General features: G+C 31.8%; 3 protein-coding genes across 7 annotated transcripts in view; 2 read left to right on the top strand and 1 right to left on the bottom strand.

Annotated features, from left to right (window-relative positions):
- The window catches only part of LOC117219451 (uncharacterized), a 72,995-nt gene extending 66,707 nt beyond the window's left edge, over positions 1 to 6,288 (top strand). The window contains exons 3-5 of one of the 2 annotated variants that reach the window (XM_033468620.2): positions 236 to 562; positions 1,551 to 2,183; positions 4,134 to 6,288. In XM_033468620.2, coding sequence (XP_033324511.1) covers positions 236 to 562; positions 1,551 to 2,183; positions 4,134 to 4,361 — 1,188 coding nt within the window. In that variant the 3' untranslated portion in view covers positions 4,362 to 6,288. The remainder of the gene's footprint in view (positions 1 to 235; positions 563 to 1,550; positions 2,184 to 4,133) is intronic. The other variant, XM_033468621.2, reaches the window with a different exon arrangement.
- A 120-nt stretch (positions 6,289 to 6,408) lies between these two features.
- On the bottom strand, positions 6,409 to 14,285 carry LOC117219450 (superkiller complex protein 3). The gene is made up of 13 exons (XM_033468618.2): positions 13,656 to 14,285; positions 13,208 to 13,575; positions 12,155 to 12,573; positions 10,979 to 11,446; positions 10,397 to 10,551; positions 9,908 to 10,043; positions 9,409 to 9,776; positions 9,022 to 9,341; positions 8,644 to 8,940; positions 8,285 to 8,542; positions 7,792 to 8,175; positions 7,318 to 7,579; positions 6,409 to 6,712 (listed from the first exon to the last, which is right to left on the bottom strand). Exons 1-13 carry the CDS (start codon positions 13,982 to 13,984, stop codon positions 6,559 to 6,561), a joined length of 3,918 nt encoding a protein of 1,305 aa, XP_033324509.2. The 5' UTR covers positions 13,985 to 14,285; the 3' UTR covers positions 6,409 to 6,558.
- Positions 14,286 to 15,848: 1,563 nt separating this feature from the next.
- Tsp26A (Tetraspanin 26A) overlaps positions 15,849 to 22,812 on the top strand; it is a 39,135-nt gene continuing 32,171 nt past the window's right edge. For 2 of the 4 annotated variants that reach the window (XM_033468611.2, XM_033468612.2), the window contains exon 1: positions 15,849 to 16,306. In XM_033468611.2, the coding sequence (XP_033324502.1) occupies positions 16,217 to 16,306 (90 nt within the window). In that variant the 5' untranslated portion in view covers positions 15,849 to 16,216. The remainder of the gene's footprint in view (positions 16,307 to 22,812) is intronic. The other 2 variants (XM_033468615.2, XM_033468616.2) reach the window with 1 other exon arrangement.

The following is a 22,812-nucleotide window of genomic DNA, read 5'->3' on the forward strand; positions in this document are numbered from 1 at the left end:
TATATATGTATGTAACATAAGTTATTATTATCGCATCGAATTTATTATGCAATCTTTAAATTACATACAAACGAGATAAAGCAACAGGTTGTTTGTATCTTAATCCCAAATAACCGTGAAAACTATAATCATTAAAACGTGAAATCACCGAAATTGCTGCTAAAATTTGTTCGTGTTTCATGGGATTGTAATTGCCAATATAAAGGGCTTCATCTAAAGTAATTCGTACGAACAGGTGAGGCGATTGAGCGAGCGTGGTGGCGAAGGGTCAGGACCATCGCCGAGGGAAGCTGCCTTCTTGGCAACCCTATCTCAAGCGCCAGCTCCGCAGGCTGGCGGCAGGAGGCATTCCATCGTAACAATCTCTAAATTGCCAACGACTCCATTTGGACGTAATCGCCGGGAATCTATCGCCGCTTTCCCCCTAGGAGGAGCTACTAGAATATTACCTAGCCGCCGCGACTCGAAATCTGGTTTGTCAGGCCCACCGAGTAACAGTGGCAGCACTCATAATCTTCAGCTGGACATTATGGACAATATTGCGGAAATTAAACCGAGAAAGGTGAGAACTGTACACAATTACATTTTAATTGACGAATCTGGGTCGGTCGGATTTGCCTCTGCGAGAACAATCCAGGGGAAGCTCGGTTGATGTTGATGTACAGGCTCTTACAGGAATTAAAAGAATCGACCGTCACAGGAATTAAAAGAAACTAGGTTGTTTATCGGTCCGTGAAATAATTTGGAAATAACGCAAATTAAAAAGAGTTACTTCCAAAACACAATACGAAAGAATCCGTCCATTATTTTTGCGTATAAATATTTTCGTATAAATAATTACCCTATCCACTTATTGGATATTTGAAGATCCCCTAATATTAGATTGGTATAAACATAATGGCTGATTTTGAATGTCAATCTCGAAATGTTATAGCACGGTTCAAACTTAACTTTTTTTTATTCGAACTAAAAATCCTTGCACTGAGATAGCAATTTATAGGAAAATTGTTTACAGAGCACAACGCGAAAAGTTAACCCCTTAAGTCATAGAGACACCCTTGTTTTACGAAGAATACTTCTAAACTATCTAAACATTATTAAATTCGAAACTACATTTCATTTTCCATGCATGCACAGAACCGCGCTTCTACAACGAAGGAATCAAATGACGTCAATTTTCTTTTGACAATCAAGTGAAAACAAGTTTAAAGCAACAATTTGTTATTATTCTGCCCTCCTTAGTTAAATTGTCCTAACTAGCATTTTTGATCATCCAAATAATGAAACTTTAAATTAATGGAATGATTTTGTAAATATGTGAAAACAAATAAATGGAATTACATTTGGAACTCTATCAAGTATATGGAATATTCTAGCTTTGCTTAGAAGGTAAAATGCACGTGATGTTCCAAATATTTTAAATTATCCTGAAAAGTGGCAAATTAGTAGATAAGACATTTTTTCTAAGGACGGCAGTGTAAGAATCAACGAAAAATATTAACGTATGAAACAATTGAAAGACCAATCTGAAAGTAAACAATTGTTTACAGGTTCGCTTGAAGATGTACAAAACGTCGACAGAGCAGGTATGCGAGATTCAGCCATTGGAAGGTAACAACAGTTCCTCTCAGCGTTACATACAATACCAGAAAACATCGCCTCTGCAAAGACGAAACTCGGAAATGCCAAGAACTATGGGCGCGTCTGGTTCCGGGACAGCGGGCATCGTCTGCTCGAACACCGATCTGATATCGATTCTAAGCTCGTTAGCAACATCGGCAACGGAAATCAATTGGTGCGGAGAGGAAGCCTCGAGCTTACGGGAAGAAAGCAAGTCGAGTTGGTCTGGTAAGACGACCGAGCAAAAGCGAAATCGACTGAAAAGCTTTCGCTCGAACAGCTTTGACGTGTCCATCCTTCACGAGGCCAAGGAGAAGCTTGCTGGAACTTCGAAAGCAGCCGCCACCTCTGTCATGGCGCCCTCAAATTGGTTTACTAAGAGGCATCAGCCGATGTCGAAAAAACAGAAACCGGAGAGCCTGATCACGACCAGTTTGAACTTCAAGCTCGATAAATCGAAGGTTGTAAAAGCGATGAAGGGAACGCTCGGTAAAAGCTCTCCTCTAGGGGATAGACACAATGTTCTCTGGGATGACACCAGCGGTACCAAAGTAGATGCTCAGGTTGGTAAACAGCTTTGTTCCTTACCCAACCTACTAAACGATACATCGCAATTAAAATACAGATTCTATGCAATCATACACAGTGTATACAGTCGCGTATAAATACATATGGCACATCTTTTACATGGGATCAACTCTTTTTTTAATTCGATCAAAGAGATTAGCTTACTGGACAATGTGGAAAACAACTTTTGCGAAAATAACAATTGAGTGGAATGACAAAGAAGAAATTTAGATTACATTTTTTAACCTTTTTTATCTGAGCCCATAATGAAAATTCGAACAATACATATTTTGAATCTCGATAACTTATAGTAGCGCGCAAAGTTATAAACTCAAAGTAAATTTTACATTGTTACTGCTATTTAAACAAAAGGATAACTATATTAACTATACTATACTATACTACTATACTATACTATACTACTATACTATACTATACTACTATACTATACTATACTACTATACTATACTATACTACTATACTATACTATACTACTATACTATACTATACTATACTACTATACTATACTACTATACTATACTATACTATACTACTATACTATACTATACTACTATACTATACTATACTACTATACTATACTATACTACTATACTATACTATACTACTATACTATACTATACTATACTACTATACTATACTATACTATACTATACTATACTATACTATACTATACTATACTACTATACTACTATACTACTATACTACTATACTATACTATACTAACTATACTATACTATACTATACTAGACATGGTAAAAAATAGAATTATGCAAATGTGATATTTTGTAAAGTTGTTTTTTAAAATGTACAGTGAGTCTCGGCTAAAAGAACTCACCTACAGTCCTGTGAAAAATTCTATAATAATAACTCAAAGTAATTTTTACCTTTCTACTAATATTCGAAGAAAAATCACAAAATATTATATTATAAAAACTATATTAAATTGATAAGAAAAATCAAATTCAATGTTTTGTTGTCTTCAAATTCTTTATTTTTATGTGTGTATGTAGCAAGGAACTTATTTAATAGTGAACATTCTAACATTCTAACATCTGTACGGACGATAATAGTATCAGAATGTTTAATAGAAAATCTAATTATAACCTGCAGAGTTATGAAGTTGATTTGAAAAAAGTTGAATATGTCTGCCGCAGGATGAATTTGGAATACACAACCTCTATATACCAGTGAATAGTTAAAAGTATTATAATTGCCATCTGTGTCGTTATGTTCCCAGCTCGAATACAGTCTTTGAACTCAAAATTAAATATTTTGTAGATTATATTCACTTTTTTACATTCCAAATTAATTCTGTTATAAATCACATTCACCATTTTTTACTAAAAATTAATCCTTTTATAAATCTTATTTACCTTTTCCCAAATTAAATTCACTTATTTGTATTTGTAATAAAATATGTAGCGTAATACTTTTAAAAATTGAATGTTATTTTATAAATAATAATTGAAGATTAAATTAAAAATATATATTATATATATTTATTTATATTTATATATATTTATATTATTATTATAATATATAATAATAATAATAATAAAATAAAGATTATAAATGAAGATTTAAAATTAAATAAAAGACGGTCAGTTTTGATCTATGAAAGGATCAATTTTATTTGCAAAAGGATGAACAGAATCTGCAAACGAATTTGATTCGCAGAAAAGTGAATATAACCTCGAGTGCAAAAACGTGAATATGATCTACAGAAGGATTAATTTGGAGTACAAGAAAGTGAATGTGATTAACAAATGAATTATCTTGAGTGCAAAACCTGCATATAGAATTGAGCTTTTCGTACACTTTGAACTTGACTTCCAAGCAAAGATAATCTTATTATAAATAGTCGGGTAAACTATTAGTAGTATAAGTAATAATTTTGTGATAGAACTAGTAATGGCTTAAAATAGAAAGTTGGTTTCCAGGTGTTTGGCACCGCCATCGAGAAAATACTGACCGCGCAAAAAGGAAATGATGGTGAAGCATCCGGATCATCCGGGAAACCATCGGTATCACCAAACAAACAAAAAACCGGCAAAGTGACCAGTTGGTTTTCCGGCAATGCAAAGGAACAGGAGCAAAGCGAATCCTGCGAGCAATCGATTTGCTCGTCTCTAAAAGATCTCTTCGTTAAGTAATCCGCAAGTACATTTCTTAATAATTTATTCAAAGACTAACACGACCTAATGAGTAATCTATTAACCGTTAATTATAATTTGTCGTATTGTAAATAATTATTTTGTCCGCAAAAGATTAAATGGAACTTATATCGAATTGTCAGGTTTCAATTTGTTCGTTACAATCTACAGGGTAACTCAAAAGTAAGGTCTAATGAACATGGGTCCTAAAAATGATTAGTCATGTCTTTACGAGTTTTCGAATTCATGATCATGTGTATTATCATCGTTTAAAAAAGCTTGGACGATCATCCAAAGAAAAAATAATTATACGTATTTCGTGTGTGTTTTTTGTGCAAATAGAATCCAAAGTTCAAAGAAAATTTCAAATTTGATCCAAGTACTCGTTTTCTCTCTGATACATACTGTTTGGTAAGTGGCAAATGTAAAATCAGAGTCAAATAAGTGCGAAAGAAAAGATTACACGGTAACCAACAAACTTACCTATTTTATCAGGTCATTTCATGTGGATGGCATATTATTTCAAATGCAACTTAATTAAAATTAATAAGAACATCTTACAAAGAAACAATAAATTTTCGCTGCTATAAATAAATTTATCGGTAACATGATTTATTAATTTTAACTATTATGAAACGTACCGAGTAAATAACATATTCTCTCTCTCTCTCTCTCTCTCTTTGGTTCTTTAATAATTCTTTGCAGTTCTTTTGAATCTCTAATCCTCCATTTTTAATTATATTAACCATTTTTTGACAATAGTGTTGTGCATACAGTATCGTGCAAAAATTCGAACAATGGCAAGTTTTTATAGTAACACTGATGTGCTGAATTTTAACTCCTCTTTTATGTTTTTCTAGTCTCTTCGAAACACGTAATTTAAAATAAAATTTTAAAGATATTTAAGTTACTTTATTCGCGCGCGAGCAAACATTCACAAAATTTTGGAATATAGACAACAAAACCTGAACAAAAATAATCGCAATTATCATTTTATACTAACAACTGATTTTAATGTCATTAAACAAGTGACCTGATGAATATAGACAGTCAATAGGTGTAGCTTTTAATACATAAATGTATTGTCACATAAATGTTGTTACACGCGAAATGTCGTTTTTCATACGAGCTACAGAGATACACAATATTTTCAAATTTTGTCTCAACAATTGACTTTTAAAGACAACTGATCTTTCGTCAGTTTAATAAAAACGGTACAATGAAATAAAAATAAGTATTTATATCTCCTGTTACAAATTTTGAAGTCGGCATTTTAGTGTGTATCAACGTATTAGACTTCGAAGCTGAAGTTTCGAAGTATAATTAAACAATGTCGTACAATAAATGTTGTATGGTGTTCTGTAAAAGAAAATCTCTTTTTTATGAAGAAGTAAAATTCAAAATGGAAATGTTATTATTGTTGAAAAGACTAAAAGTAATCGTAATGACAATTTAACGACAATCCGTCAAAATTAGATCAGTCAGTATGATGATTTTTATCATACTTCGATATTCATAAAAATGAAATACTCGACGTTGATAATATCACTGTTGTATCAAAAGAATACTCAACGTTACTAGAAGAAATATTATACGTGTATTTATTTGCCTTTGCTGGACAAAGGCTCGTCAAAATGATTGTAATATATTATATGAATACATATATACATATATTGTGTGTATAAGAATTGACGTATACTTTTAATAAATGATGCGCTAATTTAATTTGTATAGTAGAATTAGAAAAAACTGTCGTGTAGATCATCAGAATGTAAGTAATCTTTATTTTGCCTCAAGATGTCCTTAAAATATTCTACAAAATGAACAAGTGCAAATAATTATGGCAATTTTATGGATATACGACATGTTGAAAAGAAATATGGACATATTAAATATACATGTTTCATTAAAAATTACTGTTACCCTACATGTGTTGTCATTTATACGATATAACATTGATACTAAGATACTAAGATCATTTTTACAGCTATGGAATGGCGTAGAAACAAATAATTAATTCAGAATAATCAGAGGTCATAATAAATAATAAGATATGAAATAAATTTTTATTTGAATTTGTTATATGAAAATATTTTGGAAATCAGTTACAGTAAATTGCATAATCATATTAAATACAATACTTATTTGAAATCATTCAAAATCGTAGTTCTCATCACAAAGTACATGGTGTAAACCATCATACGTCTTTCAGATCAATGTACTCTGTTAATTTTGTTTTACTATCCTCTAACCATTTAACCATTGAATCTGAACATTTATAATTTCGTTGCGTTACCAATATGAATTCTGCGAGCCATTCAGCATTGCAATTAATGCTCTTGTGTGATGACCTGTCAAGAATTTTAGAATTACTGTAATAATATTTACATGAAAAATCATATATTTAACCCTTTGTGATCCAATCTCTTCATATTAAAAACTTGCTCAAAATTTAAAAATCATGAGCGCTTCTTTTTCGACTCCAACTAAAGTAATACAAATAAATAATTCTCCAAAAATATGGTTTCATATTTTATGCATATACTATGAGATATAAAACCACTTTTATTTATATTGAATTATACTTATTGTAAATATTAATGACAACAAAACATAATCCACAATCACTCAGTGATTGCATCTTGTATTATTTTTACAAAAAAATTAATGTATTACTTTCGTCATAATGTTGCTCCTATAAGGTAATATAAAAGAAACTACTTCTGTGAGAATGGGTCAATTCTTAAGAGTAGCATGTTGTACAATAAAATATTGAACACAGAGATGGTTCCCACGTAATGATGGAAGACCACCAGCTCATTTGACACAAAAGACTTCTGTGTGACAACATTGAACCGCAAAGGGTTAAACCATGTATAAAGTCAAGATAGAGCAATAAAAATAAAGGTTTCAATAAAATACTTCCAACAGTTTGTAAAAGTAATTGCAAACATACCTAGGTAAACATGCTACTATAAATGTAGCCCAACTTTCAACACAATCTGGGTAAGTAAACAGAAGTTTCTGTACAGATCTAATACTATCTGATACTGAGGTTTGTGCAAAATAGTTAAATGACGATGCACAAGCCACATGCACAGCATTTGTATTTACAATATTTCTGTTGAGAAATAGTGTTTTTTGTGCACATCTACTAAAAGACTGTACATCAATTTCCAATAAAATTCTAAGTAATTGCATCCAGTATTTTACATCATCTGAAATGAAAAATTAGATATATTCAATTAAGTGTTTCTAAAATCATAATAAGAAAATTTTGAAATATTTTCATTTTTAACAAAATTATTTTTAAATTTCAAGATACGAAAACGCCACCAATTACTCACATCACTTGCTATGAAAGATACAAAACTTTGACAAATATCTTTCATCTTATTATTTAAAACTCGATTCAAAATATAATACGTACCAGGATAATTGATAACTGCTTTAGAAAGTTTAGCAACAGCACTTTTAACGTCACCCTTAATTAGATAAAAGTATGCTGTTAAATTTGCAACATGATGACCATAATCACGATCATTTTCATATGATTTCAATTCATTTAGAATCAATGTGGTTAAGTTTAAGTCTCCATGTAATATACCCAGCGCTGCAGCGGCCAGAAAACTAGTTACAACCGGTGGTTGAATTTGAATACATTGGAAAAGTAATGTTTTGGCATCGTGTACTCCCTGAAAGGTATAGGCTATAGCAGCCATTGCACATAACGTATATGCTTTTTCTGTTTCAGTGTTGGCGAAGGAATGAAGTATTGTTTCGTAGGCATTGTAAGATTCTTCGTACTTTCCAGCTGGAAATAAAAAATTTTATGTTAATTATGAAATATTATTCTTAGAAATTTCCCGACAGTAGATAAATTAGGTTACACGACCTACGAAAGAAAAATGAAGAATCGTAACCTTTATATAAAGACAATGCTAAGTGGCATTGCGAATTATAATTAGCTCCTTTAATAGCCTCCAATAATTTTATAGCGTCTGAATATTTCTTGAGTTGTAATAAAACACGGCCTAAGTTTAAGCACACTATATCCTTCTCCTCAGTAATCTTTGAATGTACAGCTGCAGCAAATCGTTCAGCAGATGATCTATAGAGTTTCTGCCTCTCTAAGAGTAGTCCATACGTATTTAGCGCATACCAATCTTCAGGGTGGTATTCTAAAAGTTAAGAGTGTTAATGATGCAATCGTACTTTGTTTTGCAATATATTATTTAAAAACATATCTTTTGAAATCCGAATAAGTACGAAACACACTCACCCAAATACCAATTCATGACGTCAGAAGCAACAAATAGAGCATGCATGTTTTCCATTATATACGTATATGAAGCGTTTTTTTCAATATCAGTACTTAAAAGGACAGTAAGTACCCAATGGGCATATCCAAGCGCGGCTTCGTCGTGATATCCAAGCTGTGTGGAATGCCGAAACAGATCCATAGCTTCTTTCCTAGACATCATTTCTGCAATTATAGCTTGTCCTATCCAGCTGTTTATGTATGCTGGATCGGCACGCTGAGCTTGTGAGTAAGCTTCATTTGCTTTGTACAAATCCCCTGCGATAAAAAATATCATGTTTCAATTCTCATAGAAATTAAAAATCTGTATTCTTTTTTTTTAAGAATTTCAATATTTACCTATATGTAAATATAAAGTTCCTAAATTACACCAAACTACAGGATTATTCAATTCTTTATCGATTGCCATAACATAGGAGTGTTGTGCTAATGCGTAATTCCTTATGTACGGTGACATACAGATGACTCCTAACAGGTTCCAATGCAACCACGTTGACGAGCACAGTTTTACAGCGTGTTTTCCAACTGCGAGGCATTTACTAGCAAGTGTTTTGTGATTAACTGTTGGATCAAGGTGTAACTGCATTAAATAGCAAGATGCTAGATCATGCCATAAGGAAGCTGATTGTGGAGAAATGGACAACGCGCAACAGTAACATCTGTAATTAAAGCATTCATTAAAAGTAGTTGTGAAAGGAGTAACATTACTAATATGCAAACACATTCCTTGTAGATAGTAGAAATAGATCCCTGCGTTTCAAGCATACAACACCATCACTGTCATCATTTTTTACTAGTTTGGATGGTACATTCAAATAACTGTACTTTTCTGGTAAAAGAGCGACTTTATAAGATACATCGCCTAGCAACTTCCAAAGGCAAGACAAGTCGTTACGTTCGATGATAGCTAAAGACAAATTATTTACTGCTTGTTGAAGATAATCATTAACACGACCCAAAAATTGTTCAGAGAAACTTTCCTTTGCCAAAGCTATGCAAACTTCAGCTAATCCTTTCAAGGCAGGCACATACTGTGGTTTCATCAATAATATTTCCTCAAAATCTTTCTTTGCATCTGTATATTGCTCCAGAATCTATAAAACAATGTAGAATCTTTGAAAAGCATAAAATATTTATTTCTTTTTTTACAATACATAAAATCATAACAGACTTCAGCATAGCTAAAAGAATTCAATTATGTTAAATATGTGTAAATAATACTTACTAGTTTAATAGTTGCAAGCTGTGTCAGAGAGTACGATAACATGGGACATAATTCTAATGCTCGCTGGTAAGATCTCAACGCTGACGTATAAGCACCCCGAATGAAATAAGCATCTCCTAACGCTTCCCAATTTTGGCTGTATAAATACATAAACTATTAAGTAAGTAATAATTGAACAATGAGTTCAATCATTCACATCATTCACCTTATTCAATTAATTAATTCAAGAAAGCAGTATGAAAAATATTGAATTTAAGTTCTTTAATATTTTGATAGAAAATAAATAGTTTCTCAATTGATTTTACATTACTCCAAAAATTTTAAATACTGACAATTTAAATATACTTTTGAGGATACCATTTATATGGAAGTACGAAAAAATATACAAGGTACTTCTGTTACATTACCTACTTACATAATAATAATTTATAAATAATAAAGTTATAAACACCCATGAGTTATTTATATCCCAAATAATATGAGTCACACCTGTTGTTAGGATCAGCTCGAATAACACGTTGGAATGCTTTAATAGCTTGCAATCCATCTTCTTGATCAAGGTATTGCTTCCCAAGTTGAAACCAAGCCCACTTAGGACCACTCTCTTTTTCAGTCAAACTTTCCAATAATTGTATATTTGCACTCTGTAATCAGCAAATTTCTATTTTTATCTAAATACTCAATGACAAAAATGATCTACTTGTTAAGTGACAAATAAATTTAATTAAAATTTTATAGCAACAATTGTGAATAAACATATGAAATTCATGTCATACTTTTTAATAAAATTTTTGTGCTTAAATTATATGAATTTATTATTTCAAAAATATTAGATTGTACCAAATATTTATTTCTTTTGTATTAAACTTATTAAACTTATCAGACTTTCAACTCCTGCTACTGCCTGTAATAGTTTTATCACTTTTTACTGAGTAATAACTTTAGCTAATTCAGTGAAAGTAATACATAAAGGAAAACTTAATCCTTTTAAAATACAAATATTATACAGGTAAAAGACACTTGCGTAAGAGTGTAAATCACTTGATAACAGAGAAATGTACTTATACTCACATAATTTTTAAGGAGCCTATATACAATGCTTAAACCAATTCCAGCTTTTTCAGAATTAGGATTAATTTGTAATGCTTTAAGGTAACATCTTTTTGAACGTTCCAAATCATTACCATGCTCACGGTAATAGTCTCCCAAATAAACCAAACACTCCCAATTATATTGATCTGCAGTAACACCATTTAAGAAAGCCATTAAACTGTGATTGTAGTGTTCCATTTCGTAATGTATGGTACCAAGAAGCAGCCAAGCTTCTGGCACTTCTAGAGCCAAATTCAGAGCTTCTACTGCAAAGTCAAGCAATTTTTGCTGTTTGAAATACAATGCTCTTAAGATATTTGCTTGAATTTTTGTTTCCTTTTGAGATTCCAAATTATCCAATATAGTTGACACATCAGATTCATCCAATAAAACTTGGATACGTGCTTGGAGTAATTGTGCTTGTGTAGAAGGATGTCTGTTTAAAAGCTAATTAAGAAAAAGGAAAGTGTAAATTTAGTAAATTATAATAATAAGCTACATATAATGGATATGCTAGAAGCTATTTTATAGATTTAGGCCCAGCAACATAATGGATATCTATTTTAACAAAAATCAACTTAATTAAAAATATATGCAGACATAATGTTGGAAGAAGTTGTAAATAATTTAGGTATATGAAAAATACCCAAAATACTGGGTTACTTCTTCATTTATATGCATTCAAAAGATCCCTTATTAATGTTCTATAACACTTACTTTTGGTAATCTCAATTATTTTTGTTTAGTAGTGCACTATTGTATACCCCCCCTTCCCCCGCCAAAACAGATGACCAACAACTTACTATAATATAATACTAAATCTTTGAAACAAATACTATACTTTAAAAACTTGAATAAAAGAAATGGCTTTACTAGAATTAAAAATACTCTAAGCTCCTTTAATGTCCTGTAAAGATGTTTAAAACTCCACTTTTATTCAGATCTTTTAAATATTTAAAATCCCAATGGAAATGGGAAACTCTATTTGAATATGTTTCTTATGCATTTTATCTCCTATCATTTACTAAAAAATGTTTAAATACTGAAAATATGTTTCACTATCCACAGGTACCTTAAATAATAAATTATTAGACTTATATGATTTATCATATAATATTAAAATTTCAATATGACAATAAAGACATAATCCCTTACATTTTCACACTTTTGTAAAGCAGTTTTCCACTTCTGTATGTTGTTACTTCTGCACATTGACTCTATCAATATTAATTCCATTTTATACAATAACTCATCATTTATTTTATTGTTTACAAATTTCATGGCTTGTTTCATTGCATTTTCTGTGTCTTCCCAACAATGTAGTTGAAAATTTATTTCGCCTAATATAATCCAACCATATAAAAGATTTGGTTTTGTTGAAAGTGTATTTTTTAATATTTGACGTGCCATAAACAAATTGTTTGTCTTCTTTAAATGCACTGCTTGAGCAATTGCAGCTTTATATGATTCTTTGTTTAACTTTCTGAGACATTCATAATATTCTGTTATATTAATGTCATTGTAATAATTATAATTTAAGATATTTTGCTTATAGTAAATGAAACATATATATTCTGTAAATAGAAAAAATTAATGAAAAACTTCTCTTTGTAGCTTAACAAATCGGTGGTATAAAATAATTAAAATCACTATTTAAGATATACAAGGTGGTTCATCTAGATATTTCCTCCAATAGCAAGAGATAAATATAATGCAAAAAGGAGTATTCTTTCATGGATCTTTTTAAGGGTTTTTATGGTCGTCAATGTAGATTTGTTTATAACTGCATATTTTTTTATTACATCATGCAGTATTGCAGGTTATTGTATTCGTATCTCTAAATCTTATGATATCGACAGATATAATTTCATGTTTAGAGTCAAAGGTCATTTCAAGGTCGTGTCATTTCATGTTTAAAGTTACACATCCGAATGTATTTTACATCAACTACATAATGCAACAAAACAAAATATGCACTTACATGCAAATTAACATCAATGACCTTGAAAACTCTGAAAAATGACCTTAAAAAAATTACTTTTTATATTGTATTTACCTCTTGATACCAATCAAATTCCATATAAAATATTTTTTGTAACATTGCTGTTGGAAGAAATATTTAAGTGGACAACTATGTATAATGAGCTTCCATTGTAAACATAATATAAATATGTTAATATTTTAATAGAATATATAGACAACATTTACCTAATGGTACAGGATCATCAGGAAATTCTTCATACATGTTTATAGCTTCTTTCATTAAAGCATCTAATTTATCTTTATCATATAGCACTCTTAAATATTTCCCATAGAAATTTTGTCGATTGTCAGCTTCCGCATCGTTAACGACAGACGAAAGAACATTTTCTAATAGATCTTGATACTTGCTTAGAATGTTAGAACCATGTATTAATATTTGTGCAAACATTACATTAAACGTCTTTATTTGTTCATTATCTAATTTGTTTTGTAGTTCACATAAACTTTCAATACATTCAGTAAGTACTGTGCCATCTTCTATTTGCAAAGAAACCTCCAATATTCTATTTAGAATATGTGAAAACTTAAAAGTACTGGAAAAAGTAAATTAAATATAAAACGTTTAAGTTGAAGGAGAAAAGTAAGATTTAAACAGAATATAATAATTATATACCTGTCTGTTTCCAACAGTTTGCAATAGGATGATATTAATTTGCTTCGACAGTCATTATTATCATCTACATTTTTTTCATAGTAGGTTACCAAACCGTGCCAAGCTAATGAATTGTCAGGTTCGATTTGTATTGCCTTCTCAAGTACCAAAGGTACTTGTGATTTACATTCTTCCAATTCTCTCATCGCAGCTGCTATTAAAATCAGCGCATTATAATTATTTTTATCTTTCTTTAGTATCTTTCTGCATTTCTTGATGACGCCCGAATATTCATCCTGTCGAAACAGTTGTCGAGCTTCTTTTAAAATTGCTTTCACTTCATTTGACATTTTTACAACAATATGAACATGTATTATGAGAAGTATAATTAAAAGTTCATAAAATAATTGGTTTCTAAGTCAATGTTGATCATAGAAAGCGCAATTAGAAAATGTGATCATAAAAACGAATTGTACTAATACATGTATGTATATTTTCAATTTTAACACAAAATAATCACACAACTAGACATTTTTATAAAAACTTCTTGACTATTAAACTACAGTTTAATGTTAACAACAACCATTATCACTTCTCAATGGTTATGTCATTAAAAACTATTGTCCAGATTGCGACGCGACTGAACCGGCGCAGGAAAATCAGGGTGGTGGCAGTAGTAGAGAAGAGAAAACTGGCATGAAATCCATGTTACATGGGTTCTAGTCCATGCTAACATCGTATTAATTGTGTCATTGGCCACTTGGTGGAGCACTACATCGGAGACTTCGAAATTCCGGATGTGAACAAATTTTTTCTCCGAGATGTAGCTCTCGCATTTTTTCAAAAAGTACTTCGTTTAATTCAAATTTGATGCAAGTATCATCCAATAGTAGATATTGCAGTTTTGACAGAAGGTTTTCATTTATCATAAATACTTCAAAATTTCTCTGACCCGCCAATAATAACGTGCAGTGGTCAGGTTAGAAAGAGTCCAAACAATGATGAACCATGTAAAACGTAAGAGATAGAAATAGGTATAATTCATCTCGGGCGTTAGTTATGAATTTGAATTACTATAATTTGAAAACAAAATTGAAATCGTCATTTCATACCTCTTGATTTTCGTTTTATTTTGGTGTGGAGAAAGATTCTCTACAATACTAACAATAAGTATACGCAGTCGCGGACCCGGTGCGTTATATTTAACTATAACAACAATATAAAGTATAAGTTTATTTTAAAATAATTTAAATTTGTCGCTTCTTGTATTTTACGAAAATATAGAAATTTAATACGTGTATAATAAATAATAATCTTAATGGGAATATTTGTAAATACAGTTCCTTATTTAAACATAAGGCCAAGACAAAGGTTTTTTTATAGTTCTGTAGATCTATAATATTCCTCTAAACAAATTCCTCGCTTTATATAGAAACATAAAAATCATAACTATTCTGACATTAAAGAATTGATGGATCTCTACCGAATCATTGATAAGAAGTGTGTGCATGTATGTTGATTATGAGAATGACAACAACCAGTTCACCGCTTTTATATCTTTCAACAGAGAATTATAGGTTCGAATAAATCTTTAAATATAAAATGAGTGAATTGAATTGAATTTTTTAACGATCTTGGTTACAATAAGTTGAAAAGTAATTATTTTACGAGGATTGTGATGCAATACTTTTCATCCTTACTCACGCTAATATATAAGATTATTTAGTTATTATTTAAGAATTTAAAATCTTACACTGAAGTAAAAATGTAGGAAGCAGTAGGCATTATACAAAATAAAACAATAGCACCCCAGTAAATCGATATATGCATCCACGGAACGAAAATCACTACCCCTACGATTATGCGAGAAAACGACTGAGTGAGTTTTGTTACAGATTTCTATATAGAAAATAGAGTGCACTTGTGCAAGGTAGAACGAGCACAGGAAAATAGACGGATGATGAACGTAAGGAGGAAGATTTGGAAGGAGAAAGAGTACCCGGGATCAATTGACAAGGATAGACGGCGGAGAGAGAGATGTAGAATGTAAGATAAAAAGAACTGGCTATATAGAAAGGGAAAGAAGCATGAGAGTGATACGAAAATCGGCAATCGAGGGAGGGAGAAGGAAGTGTGGAAGGGTGAACCATCGAGCGATGGTGGGGCATGCGAACGAGTTTGGCTTGGTGGAGGGAAAGAGGGGAGTAAGTGGAAGTGGAAAGCCTGACCCGCTCCAGTCTCGAGCCAGCTACGGGTAGTGTTTATACATTATGATGTGACAATGACGGTTCTTATAATTATGGACAGATGCGTTATTCTGATCAGCTGATCGTCTCCGTCAATCAAGGAAAGAGAAACATAGAATAAGAGCCCATTTCGAGTTAATAAAAGGAATCTATAGAAAAGAACACCGTGGAGAGAAAGAATTGAATTTCGGTGGCTATGTCGTTGCACCTGTGATAGGCTTTGCCTCCAAGAGAGGCCAGTGTTGTCTGTTCTGTGTGTACAGTGGTTTTCGGTTTTGGTGGGTGTGTTGTGTGCACATATGATTCGTACAAGCGATAGATAGATGTGTCTTAGCCATGCCTGCCGTGCGGAAGTACAGAAGGGATACCAGTGAAGTGAGCTGCTGCCTCAAATATGTGATATTCGGATTTAATGTCATGTTTTGGGTAAGTGTATTTTATATCATATTTTGTTTTTGTACAATACAAACGATCTCATTTAATTTTATTTAATCTTTAATAAACATAGGCACCATTCAAGAGTTTTGTCAGGATGGGGGTTGAAAAACATTGGCAATTATTATTTCGATTAAAAGATAGGTGTCGCTAAGGACTGACCCTTTAAGAATATGTACTCCATAATTTATATGTAACCAAAATATAAAAGCTATTAGGAAATTATTATACATATACGTTATGTAAAATGAGTGCACAGGATCAAATGTCAATTGTCGACAGGACAACTAAAACCAGATAGTGTGGCAGAAGCTTTTGTCACTGAATCATATTTTATTCTATGTACATGTTATTTTACCGTTATGAATGGACATTCTTCGAATAAATCGCGTGGATTGGATCCGAGTATCTTAAAAAATGAAGAAATTATATCCAGTCTGTTCTTGATGCGACCTTGACTGTAATCCTTTCGCTGTTTGCGTAATGAAAACAAATATTCTTGCGAGGAACAATGCTAATGACCTACAATGCAGTTCGTTTCTACTGTAAAGTGTTCCAATTGTGAGTAACATAATGCACACATGTGCGTCACGGTCTGTATACCTCGTAGCATTATTTGCGAACAGTGTCTGCTCGAAACTTTTAGATCGTAATGTACGGGTGTAGAATGCTCATGCGAGTCATTAAGAACGCCTCGCATCCCAAAACTGTTGTTTCCCCATTCCCGTTGTTAATTTAATGCCAACACGGTTCGTTTTCAATGTCACGATCTTTCTCGAAGTTATTACTGTTTGAAGAATCTCGTCACAAAAGTTGCCTCCAGAACCGGTTCCTAATAAGTGCAACCAACCACTATGGCAAAGATTTGCTTTCCTGATTTTGCTATAGGTTGGAGCGATGTTTTGACGTTGAAAAAGTATTTACGAGCTCCATGCCATCCGGAGACGAGGGTAAATTGTTTTTGTCAACGAAAATGGAGGCCAATAAAACTTAAAACTAGAAGCAATAACGTGGAAAAAGTATTTTTGGATGAATCTATATGCAAACATGTAACTATGTGGGTGTTTTGAAAATTTGTAATATTTATGTAAAATATTGCACATGTATGATATTTCACACATATTTTAACATAAATTCTTTCCAAACGAATTTTAGTTTGGAAACTTGTTGAGTGCACTTTTATTTAACAATACATGTTGAAACAAAATTTTCCAAGATGAAATCTTAAACAAAAATTACAACGTCTATTGTATCACCTGTATTTAATCAAGCTATGCACGGCGTCTACTGTATTATCTGTAGTTAGTCAAGGATTAATTATGCGCACATGTGTACGACGAATATTCAAACTTAATATGTAGTTTCGAAGATAAGATCGCAAATAAGAAAATTTTATTCTACTGATTTTAATTATTTGATCGTATAGAATCACGATTTTTCACCATCATTGTGTACATGATAAAAATCATTGGAAATAATAAGAAACACTTTGTTCATGAGAGTTGTTACTAATTATTATAAAAGAATGACGTTTTAGTATCGATTTACTCAACATATCAATATTCATTAATCACTTTCTAGACTGCTACACTGCTAACACGGATAATTTGGCAACATTAATATTATAATAAATTTTGAAGTTTTGCACAAATGTAGTTCATATGCTAGAAAGAAAACTAAGAGAAGCTATTCTAGACGTTAAAACATCCTTCAGAAGACATCTTGAATGTTCATATTATCCTGAATATACATGGTCGACCACAGAACGAGATCAGTTTAATTTATTAAGTGGGTCGATTGGAAATTTGTTCAGCTAAAATAACTTGGTTTAAGGAGAGCTTTAAGACAATTGTGTACCAAATGTTTTATAAATCCCTTTTTCTGGAGTAATGTTTCATTACCAATATAGACAGTTTAAAAAAAGAGCCGCTACTCATAATTTTTCAAATTTTCATTTTCTATAATATACTAAGCTATGAAGTTCATATTCTCGTTCATTCTGTATACAATAATTAAAACAATTTAAAATGTCATGTTTGTAGCAGTCTTAAAATATATATATCAATTATGTCAGTTGTTTCATTTTTATTTATATGAAGCGTTAGAATTTATGTGGTCGATGTGTGCTACAGTATTTTATTGCTGATTTGTGGAACAATGATATACAATACGAAGGAGGCGTAGAAAAGTTAATGAACTCATTTTTAAGCGTTACGACGTGAATGTCAGATGATAATTATACAATTACAACAATTCTAGTACGGATGACGCAAGGATTAGAAAGCGAATCGGTTACGAGATTTGATAGAACTCCAATAGCCGCCTGCTTTCTGTTTCATTCTAATTTCTATTATCCGATGTTCTTTGTCCGAGCGTCAGGTGCTCTTAAACATGCAAAGGATGATAAGCAATGAACTGAAAGAGCGGAACAAGTTTAAGAAGCGCCGAGGAACTTAAATCCCCTACTCTAACGACCTAACAAGTGACGTTCAACGAAGAAATTTAACATGATTGTTATCCCAGCTCATAATCATAAGTCTAGCCAGAAAATAAATCTTCCTGCTTCTCATTTCGAATGTTTTGCCTCTTCTTCTTAAGAAGAATGTGAACTGTGTACCACCATCCCTCAGATGTAAATTCCTTATTCTCTAATATTACATTAGATATACTGTAAAGATAGAGTACAGATTAGAGACACTTCGAATTAGATAAATACGAATATTCCTCAAAGTTAATAAAAGGGAATACTATTTCACAATTACCAATATCGACATTACTCAGTAACCATACACTTGCAGTAAATACATAATTATCTTTTCTGATTAGAAATTGTTAAGAAATTGTTAATTAGTATCGTTAACTGGACCAATATTGTAAGCACGGGGCAACATTGGTGTGTAATGAAGTTACATCGACAAGTGTGAGTTTTGACACTTTTAATGAGCTTAGATAATAGTCTAGTGAAGGTGCTATATAGATATATGAGAAGATGCCAAGAACTTCGCAAATTGGAAAAAGAAGCGCAACATAAATTGTTTTAGGAAAGTCCTTGACGAGGAACCCTTGAATTTCGAAAAGGTCGTGGATTTTACTAAATATAAGAAGCTATAAACAATATTATTAACACTGTACGCTGCGTATCCACCAGCAACCATTCTGATTTGTTATATTACATTTTAGTCCCAATGTTTGAGAATGAATATCAATTTTTAACGTAATTATGAATGCAATTTTATATCTTAGAGTGAAGTGACAGCTGGTGGGTAAATGAAAACATAAGACAATTAGAAATACAGTAATAATGTCTGAAAATAATTTAACAATTAAAATATAAATAAAGAAGAAATTAGTTCGCAAGAACTTACCAATTTCGTTTCGCTGGTGTTATTATTAAGCTAACCAATTAAAATAACGTAGTCTAGGAATTCACATAGACAACTTAGAAAACGTGGATTTTCCATATTTTTTTCATATTAGAACGCACTATTTATTTGCAATCAATTAGAAATCTGGCAAATTCGCACGAAGGGCGAATAACGCTTAAAATCAATATTAACATTTTAGAAGTACGTGCCAATGTTGCTCTAGTTTGTTGCCAAGTACAGTCACGAAATAAATCGTACTGTAAGGGGTTGAAAGAATATCCACATTAATAATACATGCCGCGTTTGCTATCCCGTGCTGCGTCCGACATCTTCGAGACGCTTCCAGGGTAAGGCAGTTTAAAAAGCAAACTATCATAATCGTACTAGCGGCGCGCGACTTGGTTGAGCTTTTATTACGCAAGTACGCAGCGCGTAAGTGGGTCAAATATGGAGGGCTGGATGATGCGCATGGATGCGTATGGAGGGTAAGTGCACTGATGCTGTTCTAGCATCCGTGTCCTCAATCGCTGACGTTCTAAGTTCCCAGTTAAGTGCCAGGCGAGATTTAGGAAGCCACATTGGTATGCTCCGAATTTCTGAATCAGACTTAGTTAACGCCATTGTACCCTAACATTCGGCAAATGTTCCTTATTTAGTGATTCGACGTCATTAGATCCTTTTGAAATTGATGCAGACAATTTTGATTACAACTATCTAACTTCTTCATTCTTAGAATACGTTTTACAAGTAAACAGTACAATCTGAGATGATCTATATATAACAAGATTTTTTTGTACAAATCTAAACAAATTTGGAACTCACGTAAGAACATGTAACTATTCATACTTCTTATGAGAAAGAAGAAAATTAAGGTCAAAATTGATAGGATTAACGACATAATACTGCAGCAAATTTGTCGCAGCTTTCATTGAGAAATCTTATTCAATTTCATGAATTAGTTCTTCGTATTGGCTTTGCAAGTTTTTTACCCAAACGCAGGTAACGTGTCTATTTATTTTACTTCTGAGTACAAGAAAGTAGGGGAAACACAATGCTATGAAAAATAGGTGTACAAACAAAGGAAACTACTATTGGAAGCGAAATGCTTGGAATACTTGGATTATGATTTATTATTAGTGATTCTAGTCGCATTCGTTTTATGATTCAATGTGTCTGTCCGGTGGAATGAAGCCGATAATTTAGAACGATCTAGACATCAAGATACGCCTACTTTGGAGGTCTGAGCCAATCAGTCCAATTGCTATTTCGTGCAACGAAAAAATGTCTCGGCGACGCCTACAGAATCTGTCGGTGCCTTGAAACAGGTCATCAATCCCGTCGATTTACACGCAATATTAAATTCCAATTTATTGGGCTATGAGTCTGCGTCATTTAAATTTAAATTTCAACGGTCAATCTCATATCCGTGGGTAGCGAGATAGAAAATTCAAATCAGGTCGTTTCACGCTAAATCGGCTACTTTTGTCACCAAGATCGGGAATCGTGGTGAAATTGAAATATGTGATAATACTTTGAACGGGGTGAAATGAAATTTTAAAAAAGCTTGTGCGAGAGCATCGAAAGCTTTCTTTTTTAAACTGGGCTGTCCTATATTTATCTTTAGAGCATATAACAGATTTTATATAGTATGCAATTTTAAAACTAACGCTAATACAAACTGATAACATTCATTCGTATTTTTAACTGTAGTAGTGGATTGCAGTTTGCTCGCTAGTTTTAATCGTACAAAAATTGTTTTGTATACAGTATCGCTTGTCCTTGTTTGAATGATTTTAAGCGTATAAAAAGTAGAAATGTTACACTTGAATCGTAAAACGATTTTATATGATAAGCTTAGAGATTAGTATTCAATTTCGTAATTGTTCTGAATTTTTATTTAAAACATTCTCCATGCGTCTTTTTTTCTTATAGAAAGCTTACTTTTATTTTATTTAATACATCCCGTAAGTTTAAGTGGAAGCGAAATCCAGCAACCGAAGTTTAGAATACAGGCAATTTTAATAATTGTATAATAGGGGGAGAGTTAATTATTATAACGAAAATCATTTACGACAATAATAACAAGGAATATTAAGTGAAGTCCTGTTTAAGAATTTCAGTTTAAGAAATTAAAATTTTCAAAAGAGATACGGTTAACTTCACAATTTCAATCACGAAATTTAAGTATTTTGTACGATACTATAAATTCCATAAATTCCAATATAGTAATACTGTAAATTTCTATACAATAATAATATACATTCCAACACAATAATGTTATAAATTTAATATTCGATAACGCAGACGAAATGAAATATTACATATTCCTTACCGCGCTTTCAGTAATTCCACCTTGTTTTAAAATAACAGTTTTCGTTCTATTCATTTTCAATCTAAATCTACGTCTTCTCGGAACCTGTGTAAAAAGTTTCATTACTGTAATTTAACCGCCATCGACGAATAGCAAGGGCTATTCAGATATACATCTCTATATGGTTAATTATACGATATCATGTATAACTACACGTTGCTTACAAAGGCGTAGAAATAACCATACTTGCGAAGAACAATGCATACTTGAGCTGTATGAATATACTATTCTTCTTTTATATGCAATTTACTGTTAGAAATTAAAGTAGAAATTTTGTAGATTCATCAATGAACTTTTGGTTTTATGATGTTGCTCCTACAAAATAGACTAAAAATTAGGATTTCTTTACCGATTTGAAAGGTTATTTTGTTAAGTTGATTAACTTTGAAAGTTTTGATTATTTGTACACATAGTAATAATTGAATTGAATATAGTATTACATATTATCAATTTTATATAAAATATATGATGATATATGTATAAAACAAGTTTACAGAAAAAGGATTTGGAAACAACGAAACGATCGCCACGTAATACGCGTCGATAAACACGCATTATTATCCATTTTCTCACAGATTACTAACGCATTTCTACATCCTCTTTAGCCCGAAGCCTTATTTACAATCTCTTTTACTAATTTTTATATGCAGGCTTAGCACAGTCCTTAACCTACTCTTATAATCTTGCAATTAGCCTTTCTTATACAAGGTATTCGCATACATTTGAACCTGAAGTCTTTTTATTAGACTGTCGGAAAACGT

This window comes from Megalopta genalis, chromosome 2, assembly GCF_051020955.1.
Source record: "Megalopta genalis isolate 19385.01 chromosome 2, iyMegGena1_principal, whole genome shotgun sequence".
NCBI classification, from domain to species: Eukaryota; Metazoa; Arthropoda; class Insecta; order Hymenoptera; family Halictidae; genus Megalopta; species Megalopta genalis.